Source organism: Abramis brama (genome assembly GCF_963993115.1).
Source record: "Abramis brama genome assembly, chromosome: 4".
NCBI lineage: Eukaryota > Metazoa > Chordata > Actinopteri > Cypriniformes > Leuciscidae > Abramis > Abramis brama.
Genome location: NC_139966.1, coordinates 8,058,489 through 8,072,976, shown reverse-complemented (window position 1 = coordinate 8,072,976; position 14,488 = coordinate 8,058,489). Strand labels below are relative to the sequence as shown.

At 40.5% G+C, this 14,488-nt stretch overlaps 2 protein-coding genes across 3 annotated transcripts in view; both read left to right on the top strand.

The window, feature by feature from the left end:
* Positions 1-14,488, top strand: part of LOC311081602 (protein NLRC3-like) — a 649,618-nt gene that overhangs the window by 364,997 nt on the left and 270,133 nt on the right. The gene's annotated exons all lie outside the window — the stretch shown is intronic.
* Positions 8,938-11,969, top strand: LOC311082032 (uncharacterized protein). Its single transcript, XM_084112778.1, has 2 exons — positions 8,938-9,374; positions 10,513-11,969. Exons 1-2 carry the CDS (start codon positions 8,951-8,953, stop codon positions 11,859-11,861), a joined length of 1,773 nt encoding a protein of 590 aa, XP_083968904.1. The 5' UTR covers positions 8,938-8,950; the 3' UTR covers positions 11,862-11,969.

Below are 14,488 nucleotides of genomic sequence, written 5' to 3'. Positions count from 1 at the left end.
TGCCGAAAACCCGAAGTCTCTAGGTGGTCTGGTTGAGGAGTAGATAGAAGTGCAAGATTGGTGCGCACAGACAGAACAGAAATCATGAGTTAACAATCGCAATTTTGTCCAGTGGAAAATTGCGCTAAAAAATATAAGTAAATGTAAGGCCTGGAATAGGCCACTTGTCAATTACTTCCAGAAGAAAAATAGAACCATTTGAGTTGTCCCATACAAGACAGTAGTTTTTGGTGGCTTCATATTTCATTTGATCATTTATTTTTATGTTGCCAATTTATTATTTTTGGGATGCTGTTGAATAATATTAAATGGATACTCCACTTTAAAATGAAAATTCTGTCATCATATACTCACCCTCATGTTGTTTCAATCCTTTATGAATTTCTTTCTTCTGTTGAAAAGAAAGGAAGATATTTAGAAGAATGTCAGTAACCAGACAGTTTCTGGTCTCATTGACTTCCATAGTATTTTTTTTTTTCTTACTATGGAAGTCAATGGGACCCAAAAACTGCCTGGTTACTGACATTCTTCTAAATATCTTCCTTTCTTTTCAACAGAAGAAAGAAATTCATACAAGTTTGAAACAACATGAGGGTGAGTATATGATGACAGAATTTCCATTTTAAAGTGGAGTATCCCTTTAAAATTATGATTTTTGTACGGATTTATACCAAAAATGTTTGTCTGTAGAATATGATATGTGGGCAGGACATCTCTGCAGCACAACAATAATGTAAAAAGGTATTTTGAATGATTTCTATAACAAACTCACCTCTGCTGCAATCCTTTCACGGTCTTCTGGACTGAGCGCCCGGCGCCTCTTTGTTGGCCGAGGACCACTGCTTTGCTCACCAATGGAATGGAGAGAGTTTCTGCAAAGGACAAAGATAACTTATTATAATATTGGCAAAAGAGATCATATCATATTATCATATTACAGGAATACAGTTACCTGATCTTTTGTATTTCCTGTTGGAACTGTTGGATGCTCACTTTGATATGGACCGAATCAATGTTCTTCTTCTGGAGCTTGGCATAGAGGAAGTCTACATGTGGCATGATGTGGTGATAAAGTTCCAGGAAGAACTTAAAATCCTGATCCTCCAGTAGCATGGCCAGGGCTCCTGCTTCTCTGACAGTATTGGGGTCAAAGTCACCTGAGTCTTGTATGCTCTCAAAACAGCGAATGAGATCCTCTCTGTGCTCAAAAACAGTATTGATGGCACGGCTATGAAAGTTCCATCTGACGTTGCTGGATCTTGGCAGTCTATGGGCAACCACTTTATCCAGGAAACATGTCCGCTTGGGTGACTTAGAAAAAAAGCTGGCAAATCCACCAATGTTAGAAAAAAAAGATTCTCGCCTTTGATATGTGAGAGGTGGCCTGTTGCATTATCAGGTTAAGCTGATGTGCGTAGCAGTGGATGTAGTGGCACCCCTCATCACGCTGGCCCCATCATATGCCTGGCAGATGAGCTTACTTTTCTAATCCTCAGGAAGAATAGAAGCAAGACGCTCTTTTAGTGCAGTAGCAATGGACTCCGCTGTAGCAGACTGCAGAGGGATGAACTCAAAAAATCTTTCCTGCACGTTATTTTTGTCGTCGATGTAGCGGAGAACAAGCACAAGTTGGGACTGTGTGGCAATATCTGTCGTTTCATTTGCCTGGATTGATGAAAAATCACTTGTCTGGACTTCTTTGATTATTTCTTCTCTTGTAACAGACAACATACAGTCCAGTAGCTCGTTCTGTATAGTTTTCGACGTTCCCTTAAATACAGTAGCACTGTCAAGGTGCTCTTTCAATACTCCATCAAGAGAGGCAACAAAATCCACCAACCCGCGAAATATCCCGGGGTTATCTGAGCTCTCTCTCATCATGGCCACGTAAAGCCAACTCAAAGGCTCCACAAAATTTCACACAAAATTTACTGTCTATTATCCTGGACAGTATGTGTCGATTTTTTGTCACCTCTTCGTTGTGCCTTCTAATGCCAATCCTGTAGCCTTCATCTAGTTGTTCAGCAATGCTAACTCTGCCCAAAAACGTTAGTTTCATGCAGTTATCAAGATGGCTGCGGCTACTGTCATGACGTTTGCATTTTTCAGTTAGATGTTTGAGGTCTCTTACCCACGTTGTTGTCCACAAAACTTCAGTGCCGACACTTTGAAATAAAAGACAGGGAAAGCAAAAAAGGGCATTGCTAACATCACATCCAGCCAGCCACCTCCGTTTCTCATAACAAGCGCGGGTGAAGCTCCGGGTGTAGCTTCGTCCTCTGTCACTGGCCTGCTGCTGGATCTGTAAATCGGGTTGGTCCGGTCCGAGATCCTTTATTCTTTTTTTTTCTTCCAGTGAACGCCTTGTGCAAGGGGTTTTTTGTAAATCAATAACCGAATTTAGTTTAACTGCCGCCCTTATCTCTACAAAGCCTAGCCAGCATTTGGCGCAATCGGAGTGACGGTGTCGCCCGCGCACTCGCAGTAGTGACAAAGAGCGTTGAGTTGAATGGCAGGTGACGAGAACCAATCAGATTGGATAAAATAACATGTATCCCATTCTGATTGGCCAGGGACGCAACGACCTGCGTCCGGAGGAGAATCTTTAAGAAACCAATTAGAGACCAGCTTCAGGTCACATGCTGCCCGAAGATTTAAGGACTCAGATAGACATCCATTTGTCCGGCGTCCCTCTCGCATGAAACTTATTGAAAATCATAATAAAGAAAATAGTTAACCGATTAAAGACAGTTTTTATTACTACCAGCCGGCACATTGTATGAGTAAACTATTTTATTTTTTATTTTTATATAATTTTTATATACATGTATATTTATGGAATTTTGATGGGGGCGGCGCCCCAGCGCCCTCTATTGACAAGCCGCTACTGGTTCATTTATAAATCCGCATGTTCATGCAGAGCTACCTCAGTTTAGTGCTTTGAAAATCTAGTACTATTAAACACTTTAAAGGTGAATCTAGTTTTAAGGGAAAGGGAATCCAACGTGCATTCTAAAAATAATTTGGATAATAATGTATTCAGGATATATATAATAATATTTTTCATCCTTTTCTTAACAACAGTTACAATGTGAAGTTTATCATTTTATAAAACTCTCTGTTTTGAGGATGTTACCATAGACATTTTTTTAGACAATAAAAAATATGAAACCGATTTTTAAACACGTTGCTACCTAAACATGTAGTTCTAATATAAGAATTCTCTGAAATAATTCGAACTGCTGATTCTATGTCTATAAAATGTTAGTTGCTGCTATTATAGTTGGTAGAATATCTAAAGTGGTCTATCGAAATAAAGTGTTACTGTTTATTTTAGTCTAAACACATTTTTAACAGTCGCTTGTCACCACCTGGTGGAGTAGGTTGTAATTGATACAATAGTTATATGAAGGATCATGTTATTTTCAAAATGTGATTTACTCTATTTTGATCACTTCAGTGTTTATATCCAAACTATAAACATTTATCCCAGTACCTCTGTGACAATATGAATATTTGTAACCCAAATAACAATGTTGTTGAAGAGACCGTTTGTGAAGCTGTAAGAACTTACACAGCCCCGCCCCCTTTTTTCCTAAGAAGGTTGACCACAAAGCCAAAAATATGATACTGTGTGGTTGAAAAGACTTTGTGTTTCACACATAAACTGCTCTTTCTGGCTCAGAACGCAGATCTGAATGTTAGCTGTGATCATACTTCTCAAATGTTTAATCTACAGAGCCGAATCGCGAATTTAGGAGTAATATTGGATGGGTGTTTGAATCAAGATCACAATCTTTTAATGATCAATCTTTTTTTTTATTGCGCTATATTTTTGTGCTGAAATTGTATCGCTTTCTTCGATCAAAGAAATCAACTAATTCTAGTATCAAAATGATAAACCTGTCAGATAACTCGTTTAGAGTAACAGTACTAGAGCATAGACTGCCTTAATGTTGAGACAACAAATGGCAAAAGTGTAAGAGGGAAAAATTAAAAACAGAGAATCCATCCATCCATCCATCTTCTACCGCTTATCCGGGGCCGGGTCGCGGGGGCAGCAGTCTAAGCAGGGATGCCCAGACTTCCCTCTCCCTCGACACTTCCTCCAGCTCTTCCGGGGGGACACCGAGGCGTTCCCAGGCCAGCCGGGAGACATAGTCTCTCCAGCGTGTCCTAGGTCTTCCCCGGGGTCTCCTCCCGGTGGGACATGCCCGGAACACCTTCCCAGGAAGGCGTCCAGGAGGCATCTGGAAAAGATGCCCGAGCCACCTCAACTGACCCCTCTCAATGTGGAGGAGCAGCGGCTCTACTCTGAGCTCCTCCCGAGTGACCGAGCTTCTCACCCTATCTCTAAGGGAGCATCCAGCCACCCTGCGGAGAAAGCTCATTTCGGCCGCTTGTATCCGGGATCTTGTCCTTTCGGTCATGACCCAAAGCTCATGACCATAGGTGAGAGTAGGAACGTAGATTGACCGGTAAATCGAGAGCTTCGCCTTGCGGCTCAGCTCCTTCTTCACCACGACAGACCGGTACAGCGACCGCATTACTGCAGAAGCTGCACCGATCCGTCTGTCAATCTCCCGTTCCATCCTTCCCTCACTCGTGAACAAGACCCCAAGATACTTGAACTCCTCCACTTGAGGCAGGAACTCTCCACCAACCTGAAGCGGGCAAGCCACCCTTTTCCGACTGAGGACCATGGCCTCGGATTTGGAGGTGCTGATTCTCATCCCAGCCGCTTCACACTCGGCTGCAAACCGTCCCAGTGCATGCTGGAGGTCCTGGTTTGATGAGGCCAACACGACCACATCATCCGCAAAGAGCAGAGATGAAATCGTGTGGTCCCCAAACCTGACCCCCTCCGGCCCCTGGCTGCGCCTAGAAATTCTGTCCATAAAAATTGGACCCGTCCATCACCCAAGCTGAAGTCACCGAGGTAGTCAAGAAACTCCTCGGTGGCAAGGCACCGGGGGTGGATGAGATCCGCCCTGAGTACCTCAAGTCTCTGGATGTTGTGGGGCTGTCTTGGCTGACACGCCTCTGCAGCATCGCGTGGCGGTCGGGGACAGTGCCTTTGGATTGGCAGACCGGGGTGGTGGTCCCTCTTTTCAAGAAGGGGGACCGGAGGGTGTGCTCCAACTATAGGGGGATCACACTTCTCAGCCTCCCTGGGAAAGTCTATGCCAGGGTACTGGAGAGGAGAATCCGGCCGATAGTAGAACCTCGGATTCAGGAGGAACAGTGTGGTTTTCGTCCCGGTCGTGGAACACTGGACCAGCTCTATACCCTCTACAGGGTGCTGGAGGGCTCATGGGAGTTTGCCCAACCAATTTGGAGAAGGCATTCGACTGTGTCCCTCGTGGCATCTTGTGGAGGGTGCTCTGGGAGTATGGGGTCCGGGGCCCTTTGCTAAGGGCTATCCGGTCCCTGTACGACCGGAGCAGGAGCTTGGTTCGTATTGCCAGCAGTAAGTCAGACTTGTTCCCGGTGCGTGTTGGACTCCGGCAGGGCTGCCCTTTGTCGCCGGTTCTGTTCATAATTTTTTAAAAACAGAGAATATGAGGAGGTAAATAAATAGATTTTCACAATGACTTTTGGAAATTACAGGGTGAAACTTGTGCTAAATGCAATTTTGAACCACTGACAAAATCAAATACTTACAGATGTGTCTATAATGTGGCTGATTATTCCTGGCACAACAAACTGCTGTTCACGAGCAGTGTATGTCACTACTGAAATTATTCTCATTAACATTATAGTTCATGGCATTTGACTGCATACAACAGTCCTGATTATAGATATCAGTTTGTCTTAATGTGAAATCTGGAGGGAATAAGTGAATTCTTCCTGGTGCCTTGAAGGGAAGAATGTAATGAGCAAGTCTAGGCCAGATGTGTGAATTTTCCAGATGTGACAAAACTCTTCTAACAATGAGAAATCGAAACACTCGTTGTTCTAATGACACACACTTTGTTTGTGGTAACAACACTTATCTATTCCTCTGTAAGGGATTTTAAGGATGTTATTTGGCTTCTATTACAGGCAATGTGAGTAATGTCAGAGGAGAGGATTATGTGAAACATCTTTTAATCATGACACAGATCGAGAATTGAATCTCTGAAACTGAAAATATGATCAAATTTACAGAATAGAGTACAGGCACTACATGAGGCCACCTTTGGTGTTTGAGGACACAGCAAAACTCACTTAGTTCTGTTGCTGACATTGCAGAAGAAGTGCATGTAATGAGGAAGCTTGTTTTACTAAATCGAATGGCTCTTGATATTCTGTTAGCCTCCCAGGGAGGAACATGCAACTGTTAATGTTCATATATCCCAGACAACACTGGAAGAGCAGTGCACAACAATACGGATCATGTCTTTCCCTCTACTGAGTGGGACGCATGGTTCGGATCAATATTGGGGCCACTGTGAATCATTTGAAAGCACCTTTATTAGTTACAGTTTCAGGAGTGTTTCTCATCAGACTATTGTACATTGGTTTGTTTTGTGACACACTCGATTGTCGTAAGGCTTTCATCCAACGTCAGACACACACTCTCAACTGACGCTGGTATGCGGTTCGACAGAGAAGAGCTGTTCTGTTGAAGAGCATGTAGAAAGAGTACGACTTCATCACACAAGCTTTTCAGAGTATGTTTTGATCATGATCATTGCTTGCATTTAATCAGTCTATGTAATTCAGTGTTTTCATATGATTAAGAGGAGGAATGAAGGATCTAAGGGTTACAACCTTATACAACCGATAACAACCTGTGTTTTACTTTACTTTAGCAAGCAGACATTAGTGTTGTTTTATTTTATTTTATTTTATACTTGATTGCATGATCATTTATAATCATTATTTATTTATGTAGTAGTCATTTGATTTGTCATTTATTAATATTATTGGATTTACATAATTGACAAATCTTTGTTATTTAATTATTGTATTATAATTTTTTTATTTTGTTTTTATAGTTCTTTCTTTTTTAACTTATTTCCTTGCTCTTGCTGTTTCCTTGCTATTGTTGTTTAATCTCATGATTGTGTGGTTTGAAGGGATGTTTGTCTTCATGAGTTAGAGATGAGAGAATGTCTCCATTTCAAGGTTTTAGCGTCACAGGACGATGTTGTGATATATATTTAGAAAGTACCATTTATTTTTAGGACTTATACCATGGGCTGTTTAAATACTCGATTCTGATTGGCTGGAAGGTGTGCAGTAAAACCGTTTAATGCACAGGTAGTTCCAGTCAGTTTGATTACAGTTCGAAATTAATCCGCTACTATAAACATTGGTAACCATAGTAACACAGTTACACTTGCAAACAGAGTGAGAGACACATATGAAAACGTTTATTTAGGTAGGGTAAATGGATGATTTTTGCATATCGTTTAATTTGTATGGTGAATATGGCAACTCTGAGAAATGGGCCCAGGCACAAGACGAAATAGAAGACTTGGAGAAGACGTTGAATGACAAAAAGCAGCACAAAGAATTAACACCGGCAGAGCTAGATAAGATCGAAGACGACAAAGATGAGGTCAATACGAAAAAGACAACTAAATGGGCAGTTAACACTTTCAGTGACTTTTTGCGCCAAAGACAGATCAATTGTGATTTCGAGACCTACTCTGCTTCTCTTTTAAATGAGACATTGCGGGAGTTTTATGCCTCTGTTCAGTCTACCGCTGGACGCGAATACAGTGTTGCAAGTTTGATGTGTCTCAGAGCAGGTATAAACCGTCACATTACAAAATACAACATCATAAGTGATAAAGACTTCAAGTCAAGCAATGCCGTCTTTAAATCAGTTTTAAAGCGCTACAGGAAAAATGGAAAAGACACCAGCGTTCATCATCCGCATATTACTGAGTCTGACTTGGAGAAAATTAGAAATGCACCTGCACTCTCCCCTTTCACACCCACAGGACTTGTAAGAAAAGTTTGGTTTGACATACAGCTGTGTTTTGCACGGAGGGGAAGAGAAGGAAACCGTAACCTATCAAAAGAGTCTTTCGTTCTCCGGCAAGACGAGAATGGGAAAGAGTACCTGACCCTGGCGCATAACCCAGAGACAAAAAACCACAAGGATCACACTGCATCGGATAGGGAAAATTTACGAGGATTTATGTTTGCGAGCCCCGGCGACCCACTTTGTCCCGTGGACAGCTTTAAAAAATATCTGTCAAAGTGTCCAGAAAATGCCGGAGCGTTCTATTTGCATCCGAGACGCATCGCTCTGTGCAAACTCGAGAGCACCGAAGTGTGGTTCACCAGGGAGCCGATGGGGCTCAACTACCTTGGCAATATGCTAAAAAATATTTGTGAAGAGGTTGGTATAGATATTTCGTTTTTGCCTATGAATTTAAACTGTGTTTATATTATTTTCCAAATCTAAATTGTATACTTTAAATTATTGTTGTTCAGGTATCTCACAAATGTACACAAACCATAGTTTGCGGAGCACTGCGGTTGGACGACTCTCTGATGCAGGCCTAGAAAGTCGCCAGATCATGTCAGTGACAGGCCACCGATGCGAGGCGAGTTTGCGGTCATATTGGGCCCCATCTTTGTCAGAGAGGGGGGCATGGAGTGACATACTGACATGAAGAGTTTGGTTCCAAAACGCAATAAACGCCATTTTAAAAAAAAATGAGTTTCTGCAAAAATCAGTATTGTATCTGGTCGATATTGATAAATCAATATTTAATTTTACGTAAAATGCTATATCCGGCGTGTTATTCTGTCATGTTTACTCCCTTTGTTTCCAAACCGCGTCAAACGCCAGTCTACTTTATCTGCAGAACGCAATACATCCGCTCAACCAATCACAGCGCACCATTCCACGCACTGTAAACAGTAAAGGCGGCGCTTTAAATACATCCGGCATTCTAGTTTTTCTTATATATAAGTATTTTGTGTTTAAGAAACAAAAACAAAAATGAATAATTTTGACGGCATTGATGAACCTGTGGTGGTTTCTGTGGTGGGGAAGAAACGTAAGCCATCTAAATCGAATCATCTACGCGAGAAGATTAAAAAGATGAGGCACTCGGGAGGAGGAAAAATGCCGGCTATTGCCTGTAAACACACGGCGACAACATCACATTTCTGTCACGCTGACACATTGACCCCAGGGGATCTCTTGAAAAATTTTCAATTATTTTACTCGAAGACAACGAAAAACGAGCAGGACCAAGCCATTTTACAGCTTATCGCCGTCAAAAAAGTTCAGCGGCGACGTCCCAAGGTTGACAACAGCGAGATACAGAAGAATAGGGAGGTCACAAACGAATACCATTTGCTGACTGAAGATCATCCGACAAAGATGCCTGTCTGCAAGACCACCTTTTGCAGCGTATTGGGTAAGGTTATTTTTGATTTATTAATTATACTATTCATAGAGGACTGCATAGCTGCCAACTCTCACGCATTCACCGTGAGACACACGCAATTAACACTTTTCACACGCTCTCACGCCACACATCCAGCACAGAAAAATCAGAGCAGGTTACTTATGATATAAAAAAATCTCAGCTCTCAGATTCTGTCACTTTTATTACGAAATTCAAACAATAAATACCGTTTTGGCGCTTGTAAATGTGACGCGACAGATCCCTAGCGGCACGTGAACGATCATCTCTGCTAATAAATAAACACGAATGAACACAGTTGAAAGATACAGTACAACTTACCGAAATGTATATTCCTCATACTTAATATCGACCAATCAATCAATCAAAGGGGTCAATAAAACAGCTGGAGAAAATTATTCACATATTTACCTCAGGAAAGCCATTTAATGAACATAGGCTATAGCACATTAGTTGGCTAGAAAAAAAGAGCTAAATATGTGTAGCCTACTATATTACATATTTATTATATTTTTACTCATATCATTAAATAAAGTTATTATAATAAAAAAAAAACGCATTATACGCATAAGTTACTTAATTTGAGTTATTTTTAACCTTAAATAATACTGCCAGCTGATAGGGCTCTCTGTATGTTTACATCATTAGGTGAGTTGTTTTTTATTTGAGAAAAATAAATGCCTATCTTGTGTAGCCTACCTTATATTTATCCAAATGAGTCAATATTAAATCAAATCACAATTATGATTGTGCCGTGAACTGGCACGGAGCCTCTGGCTTATTATTACTTTTGAGGATCAGCGAAAGGGGGTGTTCCCTCACGTGCCCCTCACTGAAAACTATAAATAGAAACATAGCCTACTATCCCATCCTGCTCTTAGTTGTCATCTTAGTAACATTATATTGTGAAAATGTAGCGCCTATGCTGGCCATCAGCCCTGCATGATGATACACTTTTCTATTGAATCTTTAATGTTTTAAAAGCGTTGTTTGTTTGCTTGCCACTTGGGCAAAAATGTCCTGGTTGGTCAAAAAGCATCTGATAAATAGCCCTACTACAAGTTAAATAAATAAATACATACATACATGCATAAACAAATAAATGTATTTTTTTATTTTTTTATTGTAGGTATCGGCAAGGAACGTGTGTCTCGAGTGGCAAAGTATTATGCACTCAACGCTACAGCCAGACCAGAACGCAGGGGTGGTGCTCGTAAGGTGGCTGAAAATGAGGCCAAGAAGCAGCTTGTGATGGATCACATCCAAACATTTACGTGTAGGGCTAGCCATTATGGAAGAAGGGGAGCACCTGGCCGGAAATACCTACCCAGTGACCTCAGCGTGATGAGAATGCACAAGCTATTCGACCAGCAAAATCATGATTTAGTCATCTACTCCCTGTATTACACTGTTTTTCGACAGCACTTCAACCTTGGATTTGGGCATCCTGCCACAGATGCCTGTTCTTCATGTGCCAAGTTTCAACTGAGAGTTAAGGACCCCAGCTTAACTGAAGAAGAGAAACGCAGTGAGTCCACATCCTACAATTTACACAGGAGACGAGCACGGGCGTTCTATGATTTGCTGGGGAAGGTAGATCATGATGCAGTGACTCTTTGCTTTGACATGATGCAGAATTTAATACTCCCTAGAACCCCCATTGGTCAGGCATACTATTCCAGACAGCTGCACATGTATGTCTTTGGTGTTGTTATTCACCATGGGAAGGGCAGTAAACAAACAGTGGACGATGTTCATCTGTACACATGGATGGAGCACGAGAATAGAAAAGGTAGTAACATGACTGCTTCAGCTCTGGACCACTGTTTACGTCAACAGTTGAGTGGTGATGTTCACCGCGCTCAAAGGCTGCGATTGTTCAGTGATTCTTGTTTCGGTCAAAACAAAAATATAAATCTTCTGTCCATGCTGTTTGCCTGGATGAAGGAGGCATTTCCTATGATTAGTGTGGAGTATGTGTTCCCTATAAGGGGGCACAGTTTTCTTCCTGTGGACCGTGTATTTGGAAGGATTGAGCAACAGGTTCGAAAGAAGGATACCATTCTTATGCCGGAGGAATATTACGAAATTTTGCGCAACCATGGAAATGTTCACATCTACGGGCAACACCGGAAGGCTTATGATTTCAAGGTGGAAACACAAGTTTTTGTAAAGGCACAGAGGTCATTTAAGCTAAGTGATGCAAGAATGCTGGAATTGAGGAATGACAAACTGGGATTTAAGGCTGTGTATAGCAGTGAATACTGCTATCACTCATTACTGAAGAGAGGAAAGAAGTGGGCAAACTTCAAGCCAAATCAGCTTCCCAATGAAAGCACAGTGAAAGAAGAAAAAAGGAAGGATGTGCTGAACTTGCTCTCTGAAATTGGTGTGAGTGCCAATGTGCGTGCCTTCTATGATAATGCACTCACTCAGTCACAGACGAACGATGTTGACTGTGACAGTCATGAAGAGTAGCTGCCCATTGTGTCAGCCTTTTGAGAGTGACCATTCACTGATACACAAACAAACACAAACACAGGTCTGTCCTCTTTCGTCCTGCACCGTCGTCGCTCATCCTTTATGCTTCCGCTCCTCCGTGAGAGATACGAGACCAGTGTGTCACACTGGTGTCGCTCATCATCAATCACGCCACCGGCCTCGCGCCGTTCTCTCACGGCCCTCAGCCTCGTCCTGCTCGCCACAATTGTTATATTAATGCAATATAATTATTATAATTATATATATTAATTAAATATGAATGTAATTTCAATTGTTATGTGCAAATCAGTTTTTAATCTTCTTTACAGTTCTATTATTTTATTCTATTTCAGTTCTACACAGATATTATATTAATGTTATGGATTTATAGTATGCATAGGACAGTGTGTTAAAAATGAATGTGATTTTTATTTATAGTTTACATCTGGAAGCAAAACTCAGGCATTATTCAACCCATAGCCCTGTTGAGCAAGGTCACTGTGAGCTATTTATAGCTATTCCTTTACCTATCAATAGCTCATGGTGACCTTGCTCAACAGGGCTATGGGTTGAATAAAATCTTTAAAAAGATATAAAATTGATGTGAATCTTTCTTCTTTACAGTGTTCCTAACATGACAAAGTATGAGTTTTTATTAATGCCATTAATGTTTTTGTTAATACTTTTTTTCAATGATTCAATGAATTACATTTTGAAAAAAAAAAAAAAGTTTCATGGATTTATTGCTTTTTTGGGGGAATTTTTTTTTATTTTTTATAATAAATCTTTGAAAATTAAAATCAGGATTTTAATTTTTTATGTATTTATAACTTAAAGATGCTATGTGAAAGTTTGAAATAGAAAATAGTGGTTTTCATCTTGCCATTTTCTTGGTAAAGAAATCACAGTTTTACTCAAATTAATCAAAATGGATTTATTGCGTTTTGGAACCAAACTCTTCACATCTAGAACCTCAACAGGCAAAGCGAAACATAATTTCACCTCCAAGCCTAAACCTGAAATAACCCTACCCTTTTCCATGTCTAACTGCACAATAAATGGAAATGTGGAGTTTAACATCAATTAGTATAATGATGAGTAAAACAATCCCCTATCGAAATTTCCAACTGTTTGATTTTTTTGTTTTCATTTAATTTAATGCATTTCAATAAATGTAATGTGTCTTTATATAGTAATTGTGGTTAGAGACGCCGGTTTTATTTCACACTCTACATAATTCATTTAAATAAATGACATGATTAGTTCAAATAAAGATTGCCTTGTCACTGTCATCCATTAAAGGGATACTCTACCGTTTTTTTCATATTAAACTATGTTATTCCCTTAATTAAGACGAGTTGATACATACCTCTCTCATTTCAGTGCGTGCACTTAATCGCTCTGGCGCGCGCCGGCACTTTGATAGCACTTAGCTAAGTTAGCTTAGCCCAATATATTTAATGGTCATCTAACAGCAATGAATTTAAAAGTGACCAAACACATCAACGTTTTCCCTATTTAAAAACAGTTACACGAGTAGTTATAGGACCAAGTATGGTGACACAAAATAAAACGTGGCGCTTTTCTAAGCGGGTTAAAAAGGATAACTATAATGTATGGCGTAATAGCACTTTTGTAAGTACTTCGACTCGGCGCAGTAAAAAGTCACGCCTGATCCTCTTCCCACTATTGACAGAAATGAGAGGACAAGGATCAGGCGTGACTTTTTACTGCACTCAGTAACTGAGTTAGTAACTGAATTACTCTATAATAAGAGTAACTCGTTACCAGGGAAAGTAACTATTTGCGTTACTGTTAAAACAAAAAAGTTGCTATATGTCAAAGATTTTGGAAACACTTTGCAGTTTGAATGTCCTGTATAAACAAAATTACGGAATGTTTTTATGTTTCCACTGTTCGATCGCGTCCGCGCCTCTCTCACACACACACACACGCACGCACACAAATGTAAACACTTTGCGACTTTTCGATCGCGCCTGCGCCTCTCTATCTCTCTCTCTCTCACACACACACACACACAACACGTTCCAGCATTCCAATCTTTACATCGCAGCCAGCTCCAGAGCCAAGGCTACAGATTAGATGTCCCTAAAGAACCCGCGTATCTAACAGTAGTTCCGCATTACATTAATTAATTTGCACGCGAGTTTTATTTATTTTTATACCGTGTATACTCATGTAATGTATGCACTGAACCGTGACGCCCGTACAGTTTCGGTTCAGTACGAATACATGTACCGTTCCACCCCTAGTTCTTGCCTTTGACCTCAATGAAGCTCAGCAGCAATAATTTGGTTTCAGAGTTATTTAGGAAATAGAAGGCAAACTGTTTTTTTCAATGGAAGTTTTTCACATGAAAGAGCAGTTGACTGTGGTGTACCACAGGGAAGTTGCCTAGGACCACTCCTGTTTTCTATATATACAAATGACTTGCCATTAGTCTTAAAGAAAGTAAAAATAGTTATGTACGCTGATGACTCGACTATCTATTTATCTCAAGAAACAATTGAAGACCTTGAAATTGTGTTACTGGAAGAAATAAATTCTGTAGTCGAGTGGGTTGCAAAACTTACTAAAAAGTTAGTCTTAAATTTGGCAAGACA